The 22,319-nt window shown below is 33.0% G+C and overlaps 1 protein-coding gene across 4 annotated transcripts in view; it reads left to right on the top strand.

The window, feature by feature from the left end:
* The window catches only part of tutl (immunoglobulin superfamily member turtle), a 478,391-nt gene that overhangs the window by 400,050 nt on the left and 56,022 nt on the right, over nt 1–22,319 (top strand). For all 4 annotated transcript variants that reach the window (XM_075296786.1, XM_075296784.1, XM_075296785.1 and 1 more), the window contains one exon: nt 9,543–9,956. In XM_075296786.1, the coding sequence (XP_075152901.1) occupies nt 9,543–9,956 (414 nt within the window). The remainder of the gene's footprint in view (nt 1–9,542; nt 9,957–22,319) is intronic.

Here is a 22,319-nt window from a genome sequence, read left to right as displayed (position 1 = left end):
CTTTTGTTATTTTTCCATTTTGCAAGAAATCCTCCCGCTAGAGCCATGTCTGCGAGTTCTCACATTGCCTCCACCGCCTCTTTCAAGTTGGTGTCCTTTGAGAGACCCTTGTTTTTTTTTTTTTGTTTTTTTGCTAGCCATCATGGTTCTTTCACAGGCAAAGGACAAGCCTGATTGTGGTGGCTTACATTTTGTATTCCATTTTTGTTGTTCCCTGTTGTTATATTTTTTGTTCAGTGGAGTTCTAACGTTTTTATCTCGTTTCGTTCGTTGTGTAAGTGGCGCTTACATGACTCTTGCCTTGGTCGTTGTCATGTCCAACACCTTTGCCAGTTGTCACTACAAATCAACATTTCTGCTGTTGATTTTGTATTTTTTTTTCGTGTTATCTTTGCTGATTTTTTTGTGTATTCCTTTTGCATCGATGTTGATGCAGTTTTCCCATTTACTATTAAAGCTTGAGGATTTTTTTGATAATGGATGATATTCAATATTATTTCGATAATTTTTCTTATTCGTTTTTTCAAAATTATAAAAATAAAACTAAATAATATCCACCATATAGGTGAATTGACGGCTATTACATAAATTGATTTTAAAAACTGCTACAAGTCTGTCCATCCGTCTGAGGATCTTTTATCCCTCTTAGATCTATGTTTGCAAAAAGAAAAGGAAGATACCGAATACGGATTTCCATTGCCTAGCAACAAAAAAATTGAAGTTCTTACACAAAAATTTATTTTAAAAGAATATCTCCGCATTTTCCATTAATTTTTTCCACATCCAATTAAGTTCGTTTGGACCAGTCTTAGAAAATACGCTATTTAGCGGTTTAAAGCAAAAATTTGAATTTTTGACAATTAAATGTTGCAAAAAAGATTAGAAAATCAAGAACAAAAAAAATAAAAACAAAACAATAAAAATAAAATTAAAAGTTTAACCCCCGCGAGGATTTAACTCGTGTCTGTTGACTTTTTAACTTCCATGGAAGTCCTTTAAGAAGGTTTTGCAAATTACGAGAATTTTAATTATTTTATTGAATTTAAATAGGAAAACTATATTTCTACAAAAATATATGCCGAAAATAACAAAGTAAAAACGATGTTCAACATAAAAAACAAACTTCGAAAAACATATTTGATAAAAAAAAAAAATTGCCTCTGGAGAGATTTGTTTTAGTGTTCTTTATTTTTTCATTCATACTAATGAGAACATCTCGAGAAGTAGTTAGAATGTTTTGCCTTGGTGTTATATTGCGATTATATAACAAACATTTGAATTGACATTTCGTATTCAACGGCGTTCGTATTCAACAAACCCAGGTTCAATCCCCGGTCGGAGCGAAAAAATGTCAAATATTAACCAGTATATACGGCCGTAAGTTCGACCAGGCCGAATCTTATGTACCCTCCACCATTGATTACATAGAAACTTTTACTAAAGACTGTCATCCACAATCGAATTACTTGGGTTGCGGTAACACTTGCCGATGGCCAAGTATCGTAAAACTTCTTAACACCGTGTTCCCAATTGTAAGTTAGTCAGTACGGGGTATATATTAACCCTTTCACTACCGAAATAAACCTAATGTTAAAAACTTAAATTTTTCTTTTGTTTTTACTAGTACTAACAGCATGTAAAACAAAAATTGTCATTTTGAGATCCTACCCCAATTACTTCAAGAGCTATATGAGCTTGTTCTGGAAACTTTATTCTTGATTTGTGACCAAATGGCCTTACGAAAAGAAGCGTTATTTGGCCTATAATATCCTTCAAAGTGTGGGGAAAAATACAAAAAAGAACCCGAAAAAGTATCAGCTATAATTTTTGTAGAAATGTCCATTTACTAGAGACATACAGTAGAAAATTTGTCTCAAATTTTCGTATTTTTCGTTTATTAATAAAGAAGTTTATAAAAATATATTTTAGTGCTCACCAATATGGGAAATATTTATAGCTTATTTAGATTAAAGCCTTTACTTTAAAATAACATCGAGAAATAAATCGAATCTAAGTGGGAAAATAGAATTTCGTGCCTTTTCCGAATGTCCTTCTAAGTGGACATCGGTAGCGAAAGGGTTAAACAAACACAGGCCGATTAAATACGTAAATAATTCAAAATTTTCTATAGAAACAAAATTTGACAAAATATTTTATAGAAATAAAATTTTGACAAAATTTTCTATAGAAATAACATCTTGACACAGTTTTGTATAGTAATAAAATTTTGACAAAATTTTGTATAGAAATAAAATTTTGACAAAACTTTTTTATAGAATAAAAATTTGGACAAAATTTTCTATAGAAATCAAATCTTGACAAAATTTTCTATAGTAATAACATTTTGACAAAATTTTCTCTAGAAATAAAATTTTGACAAAATTTTCTATAGAAATAAAATCTTGACAAAATTTTCTATAGTAATAAAATTTTGACAAAATTTTCTATAGAAATAAAGTTCTGGTAGATTATTTTTGGGGATCGGCTATATATAACTATAGACCGATATGGACCAATTTTGGCATGGTGGCCATATATTAGGGCAATGTACCAAATTTCACCAAGTAACAAATTTCAACCGGGTCGGATGAATTTTGCCCCCTCCACAATAGCTCCGGAGGTCAAATCTGGGGATCGGTTTAAATGGGGGTTATATATAATTAACACCGGTATGGACTAATTTTTGCATGGTTGTTAGAGACCATATACTAACACCACGTACCAAAATTCAACCAGATTGGGTGAATTTTGCTCTTCCAAGGGGCTCAGGAGGTCAAATCTGGGGATCGGTTTATATGGGGGCTACATATAATTATGGACCGATATCGACCAATTCCTGCATGGTTGTCAGAGACCATATACTAACACCACGTACCAAATTTCAACCGCATCGGATGAATTTTGCTCATCCATGAGGCTCCGCAAGCCAAATCTGGGGGTCGATTTATATGGGGGCTATATATAATTATGGACCGATGTGAACCAATTTTTGCATGGTTGTTAGAGACCATATACCAACACCGTGTACCATTTCAGCCGGATCGGATGAAATATGCTTTTCTTAGAGGCTCAGCAAGCCAAATCTGAGGATCGGTTTATATGGGGGGCTATATATAATTATGGACCGGTGTGGATCAATTTTTGCATGGTTGTTAGAGGACATATACCAACACCATGTACCAAATTTTAGCAAGATCGGATGAAATTTACTTCTCTTTGAGGCTCCGCAAGCCAAATCTGGGGATCGGTTTATATGGGGGGCTATATATAATTATGGACCGATGTGGACCAATTTTTGCATGGTTGTTAAAGACCATATACCAACACCATGTACCATTTCAGCCGGATCGGATGAAATATGCTTTTCTTAGAGGCTCATCAAGCGAAATCTGAGAGTCCGTTTATATGGGGGCTATACGTAAAAGTGGACCAATATGGCCCATTTGCGATACCTTCCGACATACATCAATAACAACTATTTGTGCCAAGTTTCAAGTCGATAGCTTGTTTCGTTCGGAAGTTAGCGTGAATTCAACAGACGGACGGGCGGACGGAAGTGTTAGATCGACTCAGAATTTCACCACTACCCAGAATATATATACTTTATTATCTTAGAGCAATATTTCGATGTGTTACAAACGGAATAACAAAGTCAATATACCCCCCATCCTATGGTGGAGGGTATAAAAATTAGATAATTACAACGCTAAAAGTGTAATAAAAAATATTGATAAAAATAAAAAGTGAAATTGGTGTAAATGAATTGGTTAAATTTCTTCAAATTAGTTTTATACGTACAACTTCTAAATCAATGCAACGAATCCGAAAACGAAGTGCTTCCTTCCTATGAAAAGCCCATGTAAAATTCATTGGAGATGATCCAAGTTTGCACTATATCCGGATCACAAGTTGGGGATACAAACTGCTTTTTCGGAAGCTATTTTTCTTCTGGGTGCGTAATATCTAAGCATTCCTTGCTTACAAAATCCACTTAAACTTAAATATCCTCTGTCTATAGATATATTCCAAATACTTGGAACTTGTGGGTATACTATATTGTCACATCAATTAAAAATATTTTATTCCATATTCCATGGTTTCCATTTCATTAGTTTTATTATGGAAAGTTATTAGCATAATACATCCTCCCTTCGAATACGAATACAATTCCTAATAACAATTAGAGGTTATTGATATTTTTGCATTGCCATTGGAAAATTTCCCACCCATCAACAAATTGTCGATCCATAGATACAGTGTACAATTAGTCCTTATACAACAATGAATGCAATTTCAATGGAAATGGAAACAGTAAAAAATATCACAGTGATACTTTTGCAATAATATCACATTACTTTCATAACTTATAATCAAAATAATGAACGTTATTCATGTATAATAGGCACTCTTAGGGTAACGCTATAATTCTTCAATGAATTTCCATTCTAATTCGTGGTAAGACAACAAAATCCGACCATTTGTGGGCAAATAAAAATAATGTATGAAAAATAATATAAAAATAAAGATTATGTTAATAACGACAAAGACATATATCGTAAGGAAAGTCAAGTCAGCCATTAAAATATAAAGATCGCAAAGCAACAAAATAATTACAATGAAAAAATAATAATTTTGCAAAATAAAAAGCCGTGGGAACTGTAAATTGGGAAACTGTAAACTGCTTCAAAACTTAAAATAAAAGAATATGTGGATGGAATGGATATAAATTAAGTCGTTGTAAGTTAAAATAATAAAATAGAAAATGTAGCTACACCTAGTTTTACTAACTCAAGCCAAATAAAATTAAGGTCTAATCATGTAATAGACATTTACCTTAAGACTAGCAATGATTCAAGATTGTCCTGGAATCGACAACATGTTCATACCATGGGAAGGTGTACTGAGACCGTATTACATGAACTATTCAGTTTTATTGAAAGATCATTATATGCCAATGAATACAATATTACAGCTATTCCAGATATCGAAGGAACATTCAATAACGTCATTCCGGGTTCAGTAGTAAAAGCATTGTCAATTCAAAATGTTGACCAAGGGATACCGGGACTGATAGACGAATTTCTAACGAAGATACTCATTTTAGCATCTCTAGGCCAGCCAGCAGAGGCACTTTCCAAGGAAAAGTCCTATCACCCCTTCTTTTGAGTGTTACTCTAACCGGTTTCCTTAGAAAAAGAAAGTATAAAAGTGGTGATGATACACTAACCCAACATTTGCACATGGACCCAGAGGAATAAAAGTTATATAGATTTCTATACTTATGGCTCCAAATTGGATGGACAAGTGTGTTTTGGAATATGCTTAAGAGCCCTGGCACTCCGAAAATAATACCTAATCGCTGTTGTATTTTTCAGGCTATAAAAAAATTTGGTAATTGCCTAAGATGAAATTTTACAGTGTTGGCACAAATATATACTCACACAGTCAACTTGCAATAAAATCCTTGGACTCTGTGTTCCCCAACTCGATAACTTTCATAGACTTCCCCAAAGCTCTTACCGAAATGCTGAGCAGTACAATATTCATCGGGACACAGGAACACATCGGGGACTGCAAACATGTAGCAACCAGCCCAAAATAATTTAAATTAAAAAAAAAAAAAAAACTTCCAAAAAACTACTAAACAAAAAAATCTCAAAATTTTATTTCTATAGAAAATTTTGTCAACATTAATTTCCTATAGAAAATGTTGTCAAGATTTTATTTGTATAGAAAATTTTGTAAAAATTTTATTTCTATAGAAAATTTTGTCAACATTTTACGTCAATAGAACATTTTGTCAACATTTTTATAGAAAATTTTATAGAAATTTTCTATAGAAAATTTTGTCAATCTTTTATTTCCATAAAAAAATTTGTCAAAATTTTATTTCTATAGAAAACTTTGTCAAAATTTTTTTTTTTTTTTGAAATTTTGTAAAAATTTTATGTCTATAGAAAATTTTGTCAAAATTTTGTTTCTAGAGACAATTTTGTCAAGATTTTATTTCTATAGAAAATTTTGTCAAAATTTTATTTCTATGGAAAATTTTGTCAACATTATTTTTCTATAGAGAATTTTGTCAAAATATTACATCTATAGAAAATTTTGACAAAATTTTATTTCTAAAGTTTTATTAAGGAAGCCACCGTGGTGCAATGGTTAGCATGCCCGCCTTGCATACACAAGGTCGTGGGTTCGATTCCTGCTTCGACCGAACACCAAAAAGTTTTTCAGCGGTGGATTATCCCCCTCAGTAATGCTGGTGACATTTCTGAGGGTTTCAATGCATTTCTAAGTGGTTTCACTGTAATGTGGGACGCCGTTCGGACTCGGCTATAAAAAGGAGGTCCCTTGTCATTGAGCTTAACATGGAATCGGGCAGCACTCAGTAATAAGAGAGAAGTTCACCAATGTGGTATCACAATGGGCTGAATAGTCTAAGTGAATAGTCTAAGTGAGCCTGATACACCGGGCTGCCACCTAACCTAACCTAAGTTTTATCAAACTTTTATTTCTACAGAAAATGTTGTCAAGATTTTATGTCTTTAGAAAGTTTTATCAAAATTTTATTTCTATAGAAAATTTTGTCAAAGTTTTATTTCTATAGAAAATTTAATCAAAATTTTATTTCTATTAAAAATGTTGTCAAAATTTTTAATTCTATAGCAAATTTTGTCAACATTTTATTTCAAAAAAAAAAAAAATTTGTTAAAATTTTATTTATATAGAAAATTTTGCCAAAATTTTATTTCTTTAGAGTATTTTGTCAAAATTTTATGTCTATACAAAATTTTGTCAACATTTTTTGTCTATACACAATTTTGTAAAAATTTTTTCTATAGAAAAATTTTGCAAAGTTTTATTTCTTTAGAAAATTTTGGCGAAATTTAATTTATATCGAAAATTTTATCAAAATTTTATTTCTATTAAAAATGCTGTCAAAATTTTATTTTCGTGGCAAATGTTGTCAACGTTTTATTTCTAAAAAAATTTTTGTTAAAATTTCATTTATATAGAAAATTTTGCCAAAATTTTATTTCTCTAGAAAATTTTGTCAAAATTGTATTTCAATAGAAAATTCATAAGTTTGTCGACTTTTGAACCAGGAAAACAACTTTATATCAGCAAGCGAAATTTACATTCGTATTTTAAGAACATGAAATTTCGGGTCTCTCGACAATTTTTTTCAGGGTTAAAATTTAATTTAATTTAAAATTTTATGTCTATCGAAAATTTTGCCAAATTGTATGTCTATCGAAAATGTTGTCAAAATTGTATGTCTATACAAAATTTTGTCAAAATTTTATTTCTAGAAAATTTTGTCAAAATGTAATTTTTGTAGAAAATGTTGTCAAAATTATATATATATATATAGAAAATTTTGTTAAGATTTTATTTCTACGAAAATTTTTACTAAAATTTTATTTCTATAGAAAATTTTGTTAAGATTTTATTTCTACAAAAATTTTTACTAAAATTTTATTTCTATAGAAAGTTTTATTAAAATTTTATTTCTATAATTTTCTATAGATTTGTTAAAATTTTATTTCTATAGAAAATTTTGTTAAAATTTTATTTCTATAGAAAATTTTGTCCACATTTTATTTCTATAGAAAATTTTGTTAAAATTTAATTTCTATAGAAAATTTTGTTAAAATTTTATTTCTATAGAAAATTTTGTCCACATTTTATTTCTATAGAAAATTTTGTCAAAATTTTATTTCTTTATAAAATTTTGCAAAGTTTTATTGATTTAGAAATTTTGTCGAAATTTTATTTCTATCGAAAATTTTGTCAAAATTTTATGTATATCGAAAATTTTGTTTCTATTAAAAATGTTGTCAAAATTTTATTTCCATAGCAAATTTTGTCAACATTTTATTTCTATAAAAAATTTTGTTAAAATTTTATTTTTCTAGAAAATTTTATCAAAATTTTATTTCTATTAAAAATGTTGTCAAAATTTTATTTCCATAGCAAATTTTGTGAACATTTTATTTTTATAAAAATTTTTATTAAAATTTTATTTCTCTAGAAAATTTGGTCAACATTTTATTTCTATAGAAAATTTTGCTAAAATTTTATGTCTATAGATAATTTTGTCAAAATTTTATTTCTACAGAAAATTTTGTCCAAATATTTGTTTACTATAGAAAATTTTGTCAACATTTTATATATATTGAAAATTTTATGAAAATTTTATATCTATAGATAATTTTGTCAAAATTTTATTTCTATAGAAAATTTTGTCAAAATTTTATGTCTATGGAAATTTTTTCAAAATTTTATATCTATAGAAAGTTTTATCAAAATTTTATTTCTACAGAAAATTTTGTCAAAATTTTATTTAAAAAAAAAATTTTGTTAAAATTTTATTTCTATAGAAAATTTTGTCCACATTTCATTTCTATAGATAATATTGTCAACTTTTTATTTTTATAGAAAATTTTGTCAAAATTGTATTTCTATAGAAAATTCAGAAATTTATCGACTTTTGAACAAGGAAAAAATCTTTATATCAGCATTTTTGCTAAGCGTAATTCACATTCGTATTTGATATTTATAGAATATTTTATCAAAATTTTGTGTCTATAGAAAATTTTGCCAATATATTCTATCTATAGAAAATTTTGGTAATATTTTATTTCTATAGAAGATTTTGTTAAAATTTTATTTCTATAGAAAATTTTGTCAAATTTTTTTCTATAAAAAATGCACAAGTTTATCGACTTTTGAACAAGGAAAAAACTTTATATTAGCAATTTTGCTAAGCGAAATTCACATTCGTATTTTAAGAACATGAAATTTTTGGTCTCACATGACATAGTTACTAGAGCCCCACCCTATGGAGGAGAATATAATTAATATGTTCTAATAAACGAAATTAAAATAGTCAATTTATATATATAGCTTTTGTTTTATTAAATATATTTTAGATGTATATGTCACTTACATGGCTTTAGTCGTGATTAAACTCGCTACCCTCAAAAATCATAAACGTGCACCATATGTCATACCAGGATTACTTCTTTACTTTCAAATCCTCATTTAATCACTCATTGTGCTTCTTCAGACATTTGCAAACCCCAAACTCTGCCAAACAACCTTCAATCACTGCTGCCGTAGTTGTGTTTAGCACGATTAAAATTGTTTGTTGTTAATATAAGTTTACATTAATAATCAGACCATCACCAAATGCTTTTGAATATTTTCCAAAAATAGTTGAGAGTACAACATAACAATATTGATAATCAAAACCATAAAGCAAACATATTCATAACCATCAAACAAAAAAAAAATATATTAAAATCATTTCCATTTGAGTTGAAATAGTTAGCAATGAATAAGGACAAAAGAGTAAGCGATAAAAAGGATTTTTCAGGTAACAATAACACTAAACAAAATCAATTGGGAAAAAGAGCTTCAAAAATTTTATCAAAAAAAAAATAAATATAATAATAAAGTTATAATTTATTTAAATACCTATTTACTTTATAAAATACTAATGTTTTCAATTTTTCCATTCTTCCCCCCTTTAGGACCTAAACCTGGACCACCACGTAATCTAACGGTTACAGAAGTCTCCAATGGGTTTCTCATCTCATGGCAAGCACCACTGGAGCGTGCTCATATCGTGAAATTCTATACAATAAAATATCGAACTGATGCCCAATGGAAAACTCTGAATCGGGGGCAAATACGACCAGAGGAGACCCAGTATTTAGTTAAGAATTTAGTTGGCGGTCGTACGTATTATTTTCGCGTTTTAGCCAATTCGGAAAAATCTTATGAATCCAGCGATGAGGTGAAATTTCCGGTTCCGGCCCGTGTCAAGCATAAAGCAATAACAGCCGGTGTCGTTGGGGGCATCCTGTTTTTTATAGTTGCGATCATTTTATCGGTTTGTGCCGTAAAAATTTGCAATAAACGTAAACGACGAAAACAGGAAAAAGGTAAACCCAAACAATGACAATATACCAAAAAAAAAGCATTGAAATGGTTTTCTCTTCTCTATTCTAACAAAAAAATATGATTTTTCTTTTGCACTTTTGGTTCTTCTTAATGATTTCTGTTGTGATAATTAATATTTACAATAACATTGTGTGTTTGATTTATTCCCTTTTTTTCTAAATCCAAGCTAAATCATATTATGCATTATTAAATTGGAAACAGAATATAAATAAATAAGTGTTTAGGAATTTTGAACATATATTCTAGATTATTGGAAATAAAAGACAGTATCATCAATAAAAATTATAAAACAAATATCATAAAATTTGATTAAACTTCAAGTTATAATCTCTTAAAAATCCAAAAAGAAGCAAATAAACAAATAACCGTTCGTCTCTGATTAATGGAGAACTTTCAGCTCAAAAATTTGGAAATTAGGAAAGGAATTTGGACAAAAATGTTCTCCCAAAAGATGTTCATTATTTTAACTATACAGGAAGTTCTTTTAGTTCAGTATATTAGATCAACGATTTGTTGAAAAAGTGATAACTCCCTTTTAGAAAAATTGCGAAACTACACTGAAAAAAATATTGTCGTGAGGTCAAAGATTTCATGTCTTTAAAATACGAATACAAATTTTGCTTAGCATAGAAGACGCATTCCTCTAAAATAAAGTTATTTTCCTTGTCCAAAAGTCGATAAACTTTTCAATGAAGTCGTATTGTCTTTATAATTAAGTGATTTGACTTAAAAATGGGTATCTTAACATGAAAGAAAAAATTTATAGGCTAAGGTCAACTTGACTTTAATAATTCAGAAAAATTCTTTAAATTTAATGAAATTGTCTTTAAATTTGTTGTCTTTTTGCATCTTGACTACAAAGCAAAAAATCGTTCAAATGTAGGACATGTTTTTCAAAACTTTATTTTAAAGAAGTTTTTTACTTCAAACATAGCATAATTTCTACTGGAAGTCGAGTACTAATTTGGAAAATAAAGTTGCCGCTAACTCGTTTTTACTCGTTTCATAGCATATGAAGAAAAAAAGCTGAGAAAGCGAAAAATTAAAATTTGCTTCCTAGAAGCAAGTACACAAAACCTAAATTTAAAAGAGAATTGTGTCTTAAAAGTATCCTTACTTGTATTCTCCGTTTCTTTGGCTCGGAATCAATACCAAATTTTTTAAAGTAAAGACAAAATCTTTGGAACCGAGTATGCTTTTTTTCAGTGTATTTGAAAGAATGACACAAATATTATGAGTTTGTTCTAAAGGTACAGCTTTAAAAGCTATTTCACAGGAAATTCTTGTTTTTGTAGTCGTACGGTAAAAATTATTAACCCTCTAATGCCCAATCCCGCCTTTAGGCGGGCTTCATTAAATAACGAAGCTCTTAGTAAAACAAGCCTTAAGACAACAAAAATGTGTAAAATAAAATGAAAACTTAGGTGAAAGTGTTCAAGAGGCTTTGCAGCACATATTGAATTTTACCGAATACATTTTTCTTGTTTAGTTTTCTTGCTTTTGTGTCGTTAACACTTAATATTTAATCAGCTGGCAAAAAATTGGGGCAATAGAGGGTTAATAATTTTTCAAATCCATAAAGAGTATTTTCACAACCTATTGGCTTTTATAGAACATCTAAGAATTTTGTAAAAAAAATATATTCTAAGAGATTGGAAACTTTGTAAATTTTGAACTAGTATATACAGCCGACAGTTCAGCCAGATTGAATCTTATATACCCTCCATCAAGGATTACGTACCATTTCCCAATGGTACCATAAAACACCTTAATCTTAACATTTTCCTCTAAAATGTAAGTTAGTCTATATGGAGTATAAGTTAGACAAAAAGGCAAATAAAATTCCTAAACAAAGTCACTTTAGTTCCTGATCGGTCTACATAGAGGAGTCTATATACATTACGAACGAATGTTGCCCTTGTGTGTAGAATTGAAACGAGGAACCCTTTTTAAGTCATTCGTTGTTCCCGTTCCCGATACTATTCGGCATTTATTGATCATTACGGCAGGCCACAATTGATGGTGTCTGACTTCTGGTGGCCAATCGAAGGTGTACACTGCAGCATGGATTTCGATCAAACCTGGCGGTCATTTTTCGGATCGTTTCTGGTGTTGTTGCCATTTCCGTTCGTTCAACTTTTTGGACGCAATGAAAAGTACCGGTAACACGATAAAAAGCAATGGCATGATAAACGAAGCCTCTTGGAGGAGCAAAGTCTCTTGGAGGAGCAAAATTAATCCGATCCGGTTGAAAATTCGTACGTGGCGTTAGTATATGGTCTCTAACAACCATGAAAAAGTTCGTCCATATCGGTCTATAATTATATATAGCCCCCATATAAACCGATCCCCAGATTTGGCTTGCGGATCCTCTTAGAAGGCGCAAATTTTATCCGATCCGGTTGAAAATTGGTATGTAGTGTTAGTATATGGTTAGTATATGGTGGGAGCCACCGTGGTGCAATGGTTACCTTGCCCGCCTTGCATACACAAGGTCGTGGGTTCGATTCCTACTACGACCGAACACCAAAAAGTTTTTCAGCGGTGGATTATCCCACCTCAGTAATGCTGGTGACATTTCTGAGGGTTTCAAAGCTTCTCTAAGTGGTTTCACTGGAATGTGGAACGCCGTTCGTACTCGGAGGTCCCTTGTCATTGAGCTTAACATGGAATCGGGCAGCACTCAGTGATAAGAGAGAAGTTCACCACTGTGGTATCGGAATGGACTGAATAGTCTAAGTGAGTCTGATACATCAGGCTGCCACATAACCTAACCTAGTATATGGTCTCTAACGACCATGCCAAACTTGGTCCATATCGGTTCATAATTATATATAGCACCCATATAAACCGATCCCCAGATTTGATCTCGGGAGACTCTTGGAGGAGAAAGTTTCGTCCGATTAAATTCAAATTTGATATTTTGTTTAAGTATATGGACACTAGCAATCACACAAAAATTAGCCCATATCGGTCCATAATTATATATAGCCCCATATAAACCAGTCTTCAGATTTGACCTCCAGAGCCTTTTGGAGATGCCAAATCCATCCGATCCGTGGTGTTAGTATATGATCTTTAATAACCTTGCCAAAATTGGTCCATATCGGTTCATATAAAATATAGCACCCACACGCAGAGAAGGAATATGATCACCTCAACCATGTTTCAAGAGCAAAATGTTATTATTGGATGGTGACCATGTAACATGTTTATGGCAAAAATGTTCTTTTCTCGACAAAAATAATATGCTTGCCGAAATCAGACACATAATCTCCGAGAAAATAACATGGTTGCGACAAACATGTTACATGGTCACCATTCAAAAATAACATTTTGCTCTTGAAACATGGTTGAGGGTATCATATTCCTTCTCTGGGTGCATATAAACCGATCACCAGATTTGACCTCAGGAGCCTCTTGGAGGAGCAAAATTCATCAGATCCCGTTGATATTTGGTACGCGGTGTTAGTATACGGTCACTAACAACCATGCAAGAATTGGTCTGTATCGGTCCATAATTATAATGCCCCCATATAAACCTATCCCCAGATGTGAACTTCAGAGCCTCTTGGAGGAGCAAATTTCATCCGATCCAGTTGAAATTTTGTACATGGTATTAGTGTAGGTCTCTAACAACTATGCGAAAATTGGTCCATAATTATATATAGCCACCATATAAACCGATCCCAAGATGTGAACTTCAGAGCCTTTGGAGGAGCAAAATTCATCCGATCGGGTGGAAATTTGGTACGTGATGTCGGTATAGGTCTCTAACAACTATGCAAGAATTGGTCCATATCGGTCCATAATTATATATAGCCCTCATTTAAACCGATCCCCAGATTTGAACTCCGAAGCCTCTTGGAGGCTGTAAACCCATCCCCAGATTTGGCTCCGGTTGAAATTTGGAAAATGTTGTTAGTATATGGTCTCTAACAACCGAGCCAGAATTGGTCCATATCGGTTCATAATTACATATAGCCACCATATAAACGGTTCTCCATATTTGACCTCCGGAGACTCTTGGAGGGGCAAAATTCATCTGATTCGGTATAAATTTTGTACATGGTGTTAGTATATGGTCTCTAACAACCATGCAAAAATTGGTCCATATCGGTTCATAATTATATATAGCCCCCATACAAGATAAGACCTCCGGAGCCTCTTGGAGGAGCACATTTCATCTGATCCGGTTGAAACAATTTAGAAGACTTACAATTTAGAAGACTATGTTAATTTAGAAGACCCAAGTATTTCAGTTGTGGATGCCAGTCTTTCGTAGAAGTTTCTACGCAATCCATGGTGGAGGGTACATAAAATTCGTCCTGGCCGAACTTACGGCCAGGCCCTAGAAGATTTGAAGAAGTTTTAAGATACCTTGCCCTCGGTAAGTAATACCATAACTCAAGTAATTCGATTGTGGATGACATGGATCGGGTGAAAGTTCGGCATATGCGGTCTGCAACTAAAAGTGGTCCGATATAACCCATTTGCAAACCATCCGTCATTTTTGGATATTTTCAATTAATTAATTCCCAAAAAATTTACTTTGCCATCGTGGTGCAATGGTTAGAATGCCCGCCTTGCATACACAAGGTCGTGTGTTCGATTCCTGCTACGACCGAACACCAACAAGTTTTTCAGCGGTGGATTATCCCACCTCAGTAATGCTGTTGACATTTCTGAGGGTTTCAAAGCTTCTCTAAGTGGTTTCTCTGCAATGTTGAACGCCGTTCGGACTCGGCTATAAAAAGGAGGTCCCTTGCCAATGAGCTTAACATGTATTCGGGCAGCACTCAGTGATAAGAGAGAAGTTCACCACTGTGGTATCACAATGGACTGAATAGTCGAAGTGAGCCTGATACATCGGGCTGCCACATAACCTAGCCTAACCTAGTATAATTCTCTAAATACTTGAATACAGTTTATGGAAAATAGTTTCTATCCTTAGAAATGCATCTTTCAGTTCTTGCAGATTTAAAAATTTAGAACAATATTTTCTTTTCAGTATAAGACTAATTATTCAAAATGAAACAGCTTGGATTTAAAAAAAAAAAAAAATATATAAAATATACACACTATGCAGTTTGAGGTTTACAAAAAAATATATAAATTTTCTTTTAAAAAATCGTAACATTAAATTAACTAAATCCATTAAAGCAAAATGTTACTAAATTAGAAAACCATTGAATTTTATATTAAATGACCAAGAAGAACCTTTTGTTAATTATTGAAAAACAAAAATATATATTGATAACCAATATTTATCAATTAAAGTCAATTTTAATTATATCAATATTCAATATAATCCCAACTATTTCCCCCCACGTTCCTCTTTATATGTTTTTATTTCATTAAATATTAATAATATAATATTTTTCTTTTTGGTTTTTGCCACTTATTTATTTTGTATTTAATTGGATGCTTTAGTTATTATATTTATTTATTAATAATACCCTTTCGTTTCTTTTGTTTAATTATTTTATTTATTTTCACATTAAGTTTTGTAATGGTTAGTAGAGAGTACGAGTATTTATACGAAATGAGGCATAACAAACCATATCAATAGGCTGCATGCATCCCCACTCATTAACATTCACCCATATTCACCTGACCCACCACCAGTCATTTCGTTATTCGTTCATTCTCTATTCACTCACTGAATCATTCATTAGGTATTTATGTGCAGATTGTTTATTTTTAATTATCCGGAAATATTTATTTTTATATTTAATTTTTCTAAATATTGAGCATTTTCCATAAGAGTTCAATTGTTCAATTGGACCATCGTTTCATGCAAATACAATGTGAAATAGAATTATGAAATATTTTCATACATAATTAATTTAATTGAAATTCCAAGTGGTATACACTGCAATAATTACACTAATAAATGTAGTTGAAAAATATTATTATTGTGCATATAGTGCATTTATAGGTCAATATAGGTAGTCTTCTTATTATGATGCTTTGAATGGCTTATGAAATGTCAATTAATACTCATATGTAAAGGGTGATTCTTTTGAGGTTAGGATTTTCATGCATTAGTATTTGACAGATCACGTGGGATTTCAGACATGGTGTCAAAGAGAAAGATGCTCAGTATGCTTTGACATTTCATCATGAATAGACTTACTAACGAGCAACGCTTGCAAATCATTGAATTTTATTACCAAAATCAGTGTTCGGTTCGAAATATGTTTCGCGCTTTACGTCCGATTTATGGTCTACATAATCGACCAAGTGAGCAAACAATTAATGCGATTGTGACCAAGTTTCGCACTCAGTTTACTTTATTGGACATTAAACCAACCACACGAATGCGTACAGTGCGTACAGAAGAGAATATTGCGTCTGTTTCTGAGAGTGTTGCTGAAGACCGTGAAATGTCGATGAATGAAATGTCGCAGCAATTGGGTTTGTGTTATTCGACCACATGGAAGATTTTACGCAAAGATCTTGGTGTAAAACCGTATAAAATACAGCTCGTGCAAGAACTGAAGCCGAACGATCTGCCACAACGTCGAATTTTCAGTGAATGGGCCCTAGAAAAGTTGGCAGAAAATCCGCTTTTTTATCGACAAATTTTGTTCAGCGATGAGGCTCATTTCTGGTTGAATGGCTACGTAAATAAGCAAAATTGCCGCATTTGGAGTGAAGAGCAACCAGAAGCCGTTCAGGAACTGCCCATGCATCCCGAAAAATGCACTGTTTGGTGTGGTTTGTACGCTGGTGGAATCATTGGACCGTATTTTTTCAAAGATGCTGTTGGACGCAACGTTACGGTGAATGGCGATCGCTATCGTTCGATGCTAACAAACTTTTTGTTGCCAAAAATGGAAGAACTGAACTTCGTTGACATGTGGTTTCAACAAGATGGCGCTACATGCCACACAGCTCGCGATTCTATGGCCATTTTGAGGGAAAACTTCGGAGAACAATTCATCTCAAGAAATGGACCGGTAAGTTGGCCACCAAGATCATGCGATTTGACGCCTTTAGACTATTTTTTGTGGGGCTACGTCAAGTCTAAAGTCTACAGAAATAAGCCAGCAACTATTCCAGCTTTGGAAGACAACATTTCCGAAGAAATTCGGGCTATTCCGGCCGAAATGCTCGAAAAAGTTGCCCAAAATTGGACTTTCCGAATGGACCACCTAAGACGCAGCCGCGGTCAACATTTAAATGAAATTATCTTCAAAAAGTAAATGTCATGGACCAATCTAACGTTTCAAATAAAGAACCGATGAGATTTTCCAAATTTTATGCGTTTTTTTTTTTAAAAGTTATCAAGCTCTTAACAAATCACCCTTTATTTGACCTGAATCCTAATTGGATATTGCATGAAGTGTCATTGCTATTACTGGAGAAAGTTTTAAATAAATGGACAATTTTCTATTTGGAATTAATGGCTTCAAACTTCACTACTAGCATCTTATTAATCCTACCTTTTTAAAGGTAGTAAGATATTGGGCAGATGTATCTGCATACAGGTAGATTTATCTCCCTCAAAGGTGTTCACACCTTCTAAGAATCTCAGCTACCTGTTATCTTACACCACCATATAAAATACCTTTGGTTTAATGTTTGAGAGATCATAGGTTTTAGTATCTAATTGACTTCAGAAGAGTACACAACATCAGAAAAAATGTGTGGAATATTTCGTAAGAAAAAGAGTAAGTCAAGTGTTGATGTGAGAATCAAGTGAAAATGAGTATTATTACTCTAAACAAGAGCATCTCTTTGTTTTGAATTGACGAAGTGTTATTGTTACAACAACCCCTAATAGACAAAAGTAACCAGAAAATATAGTGATGCGTGAATACAAACAAATTGTGCTCTCTTTAAGAGAATGGGGGATATTCGATTAATCCACAATGTGTTTAAAGAAAAAAACTCCAAATAAATTCAATGTTAACAAGTAAAGGATACACAATAAAATATTTCTCAAAGTATATTAGTGATGCTTATCTATAGAGCAGTTTATTACTATATATTACAATCTGCTCACACCAAAGCAGGACTTTATATAATCTTACAACATTGTTTAGACTCCGAAGATTATGGATCACTTATTTAAAAGGGAGATATTCGATAAAGTGTTTAAAGAAAAAATTAAAAAAAATCATTGCTAACAAGTATAAGATTCACAATAAACTATTTCTCAAAGTAAATCGGTGATGTTTCTCTATAGAATAGTTGATTGATTATTATATTATAAACTGCCCACACCGAAAAAGGAGTTTATATCCTCTACACCTTTGTATAGTTTCAAAATATTGTGGTTCACTTGTGTAAAAGGGACCCTGAGGTATAAGGCAATCGGTTTTGGGATGTCCGTCCGTTGTTCCATCTATTTTTTATTCACACAATAAAGTTCCCAATTTTTATCAAATGTCTCAAGCTTCTCATCAAGAAGTGTTTTTCCTTGGATACACAGAAAAAATATCAACAAAATATTTCCAAAATTATTTGAGACAGTGCGGTATTGCAACAATCCGTCAAAATCAGTTCCATATTTCTTAGATGCTCTGGAGACCTTTGATTCCAGCTATGATCGGGTTATTGAGGAATGTCCTTGCCCAAAGAAATATATGTCGATCAGCCATACTGAAGTATGACAAACAACTATACCAAAAAACTTGTTGAAGAAAAGCCCAATAATAAAAATCACAAAAGAACTTATAGGAAGAAAGACAAGATTTAGCTATTTTCCTCGGCCCTTCCAATCATACCGACTACGTGGTACCATTTCGTATATACTGTAATACAATAATGTGGGAAAAGATTTTTTAATTTTTAATGTCACAAATAACATAAAATTTTAGAATCATTTTAGATTTGTTTGAAATGGCTAACTTTGGCGTGAATTATAGCCTCCAAACGGCTGTGGAATTTTGCCACTTTCAAGGCGAAGCAGAGTCTTCAGAAGATCGACACTTTGGTATTTTTACTTACTCTCCAAAATTCCAATAGATTGAGATCCGGAGATTTAGGTGGACATCGTACGGTCCAAAAGCAAAAATGTCGGAAATAATATCAAATTTAAGATTTGTTTTTAATTATCTACCATTGGCCTTTAAACGCCTCAAAAATCATCACATTCTACACGAAAGTGGCTCTGCGGTACTTTGGCTATACATTATTATATAGCTATTCATAGTTATACCACATGTGGCCATGGGCAGCGAAAGTATACATTTTCAACTGACCTTTTTGGCAAGTGAATACGATCAGTTTTTTTGTTCACAAGCTGATCAATTTGGAATAGCTTCTCATTGGAGAAAACCAAATTTGACAACTGGCCACTTTCGTGCAAGCGAAGCAGCTCCGTGGATCTTTTCAATTTACATTTTTGTGTTTCGGTGAGCTCTTGTACTTTTTGGAACTGCAGTGGCTCCAGTGCAAGCCCGTTTTCCAATATGTGTTTCACCCGTTCTCGCAATATGTTCAGCCCATAAGCATGTTTCCTAATACTGCGCCGAGAATTTCAAACAAATCTGCCTTTCGATTTTTTGTTAATTTCTAGTGTGCTTACCGTTCTTTTTTGGTTCACTTTTTGGGCGCGATGTAATCCTGACAGTATTGTGGTAAGGAAAAACAAAAGATTTATTCACGCCTAAATGATTGAATGTTCTAGCGATATCTACATGTGGGTTTTCAGCCAAATATAAAGTACTTACAATCTCACGCTAGAATTTCATTATGGATAACAATAAAATTAACTGTCACTGAAATATATCTGTCAGAAAAGCGCTTTAGAAACTATGAAGTGCCACAAGCACTTAGTATCCCATGAGTTATTGTACCATGTCGGAAAGGGAAACCCTTCAATCGTTGGAATGCCAAACACTTGAGCTATTTAGCTCAGCTGACTGCCAATACTATATTCTAAGTTTATGTCACTCTATCCTCCCCGGTAGAATATTGATGCTAACATTGGTTTAATGTCGACATTTATTAACCACCTTGGTGCAATGGTTAGCATGCTCGCCTTGCATGCACAAAGTCTTAGGTTCGATTTCTGCATCGACCGAACACCAAAAAGTTTTTTCAGCGGTGGATTATCCCACCTCAGTAATGCTGGTGACATTTCTGAGGGCTTCAAAGTTTCTCTAAGTCGTTTCACTTCAATGTGGAATGCCGTTCGGACCCTGCTATAAAAAGTAGGTCCCTTGCCATTGAACTTAACATGGAATCGGGCAGCATTCAGCGAGAAGTTCACCAATGTGGTATCACAATGGACTGAATAGTCGAAGTGAGCCTGATACATCGGGCTGCCACCTAACCTAACCACACAGTACCATATGTAGGGCAGTCTCCAATATTCTTCCTTTAATATAGACGCGTTGGCGAAATTTCACAATTTGCTGGGGATTTTGCTTTTTATCAAGAAACCTACTCATTTTCAGGCTACGGGCGAAATAATTGTCATTTCCCTACGCGGAATCGATCATCCCCAGGACTAGTCCCTACACTGAGACAAATATTGTCGTGACGCCAAAGAATTCATGTCCTTAAAATGCGAATGCGAATTTTGATTAGCATAGAAGACGCACTTCTCTGATATAAAGTTTTTTTCTTTGTCCAAAAGTTGATACACTTTTCAATTAAGTCGTTTTTCTTATAATTCAAAATGGGTGTCAACATGTAAGATTTTTTTTTTTTTGAATAAAATCAACTTTTAAACACGTTTTTACTTCAAACATAGCATAATTTGTACTGGAAGTCGAGTCTGAATTTGGAAATGAAAGTTGTAGTTAACATGGGTTTAAAGGACTTGTGAAGAAAACAAACTAATAAAACGAAGAATTCATATTTCCTAGAATGAAGAACGCAAAATGCAAATTTAAACGAGAATTGTGTATTTAAAGTATCCTTACGTGAATTCTCTGCTTCTTCGGCTCGCAATCAATGGCAAACTCTTTAGAGTAAACACAAAATCTTTGGAAGCGGGCATGCTTTTTTTCAGTGTAATGTGTAGGGACAAGTCCCAGTTCTGGTCAACACGTATGGTAGGGACCGGTTACTTTAACATGGGTTTGTCATTAAAGGGGTAAATTAACACTTTAGGACACGAATTGGTTTCGCCTCTGCGGAACCTGTTTCATTTTGACCATCCGTATGCCACCAGAAAGGAAAAGTAGTTAGAATATGTTAAACAATTTTTTCCGATATTTTTATACCCTCCACCAAAAGGGGGGGGGGATATTAACATTGTCATACCGTTTGTAACACATCGAAATATTGTTCTAAGACCCCATAAAGTATATATATTCTGGGTCGTGGTGAAATTCTGAGTCGATTTGAGCATGTCCGTCCGTCTGTTGAAATCACCATAACTTTCGAACGAAACAAGCTATCGACTTGAAACTTGGCACAAGTAGTTGTAATTGATGTAGGTCGGATGGTATTGCAAATGGGCCATATAGGTCCACTTTTATGTATAGGTCCCATATAAACGGACCCCCAAATTTGGCTTGCCGATCCTCTAAGAGAAGCAAATTTTATCCGATCCGGCTGAAATTTGGTATATGGTGTTGGTATATGGTCTCTAGTAACTATGCACAAATTGGACAACATCGGTCAATAATTATATATAGCCCCCATATAGACCGATCCCTCGATTTGGCTATCGGAGTCTTTAAGAGAAGCAAATTTCATCCGATACGGCTGAAATTTGTACATGGTGTAGGCATATGGTCTCCAATAACTATGCAAAAATTGGTCCACATCGTTCAATAATTATATATAGCCCCCATATGGACCGATCCCCCGATTTGGCTTGCGGAGCCTCTAAGAGAAGCAAATTTCATCCGATCCGGCTGAAATTTAGAACATGGTTTTAGTATATGGCCTCAAACACCCATGCAAGAATTGGTCGAAATCGCACCATAATTATATATAGCCCCCATATAAACCGATCCCCAGATTTGACCTCCGGTGCCTTTTGGAGAAGCAAAATTCATCCGATCTGGTTGAAATTTGGTACGTGGTGGTAGTATATGATATTTAACAACCATGCCAAAAGTGGTCCATATCAATCCATAATCATATATTCCCCCCATATAAACCGATCCCCTGATTTGGTTTTGGAACCTCTTGGATGAGCAAATTTCATCCGAGTAAGTTGAAATTTGGTACATTGTGCTAGTATATGGCCGTTAACTGGGTCCATATCGGTCTATAGTTATATATAGCCCTCAAATAAATCGATCCCCAATCACACAAAAAGTGGTCCATAATTGTATATAGCCCACATATAAGCGACCCATGTTTCAATTCTGGCCCTCTACGTACCGTGCAAAAGTCCATATCGATTCGTAATTCTTTGTAGACTT

Source organism: Haematobia irritans, chromosome 2, assembly GCF_050003625.1.
Source record: "Haematobia irritans isolate KBUSLIRL chromosome 2, ASM5000362v1, whole genome shotgun sequence".
Lineage (NCBI taxonomy): Eukaryota > Metazoa > Arthropoda > Insecta > Diptera > Muscidae > Haematobia > Haematobia irritans.
This window is presented reverse-complemented; position numbering and strand designations above follow the sequence as displayed.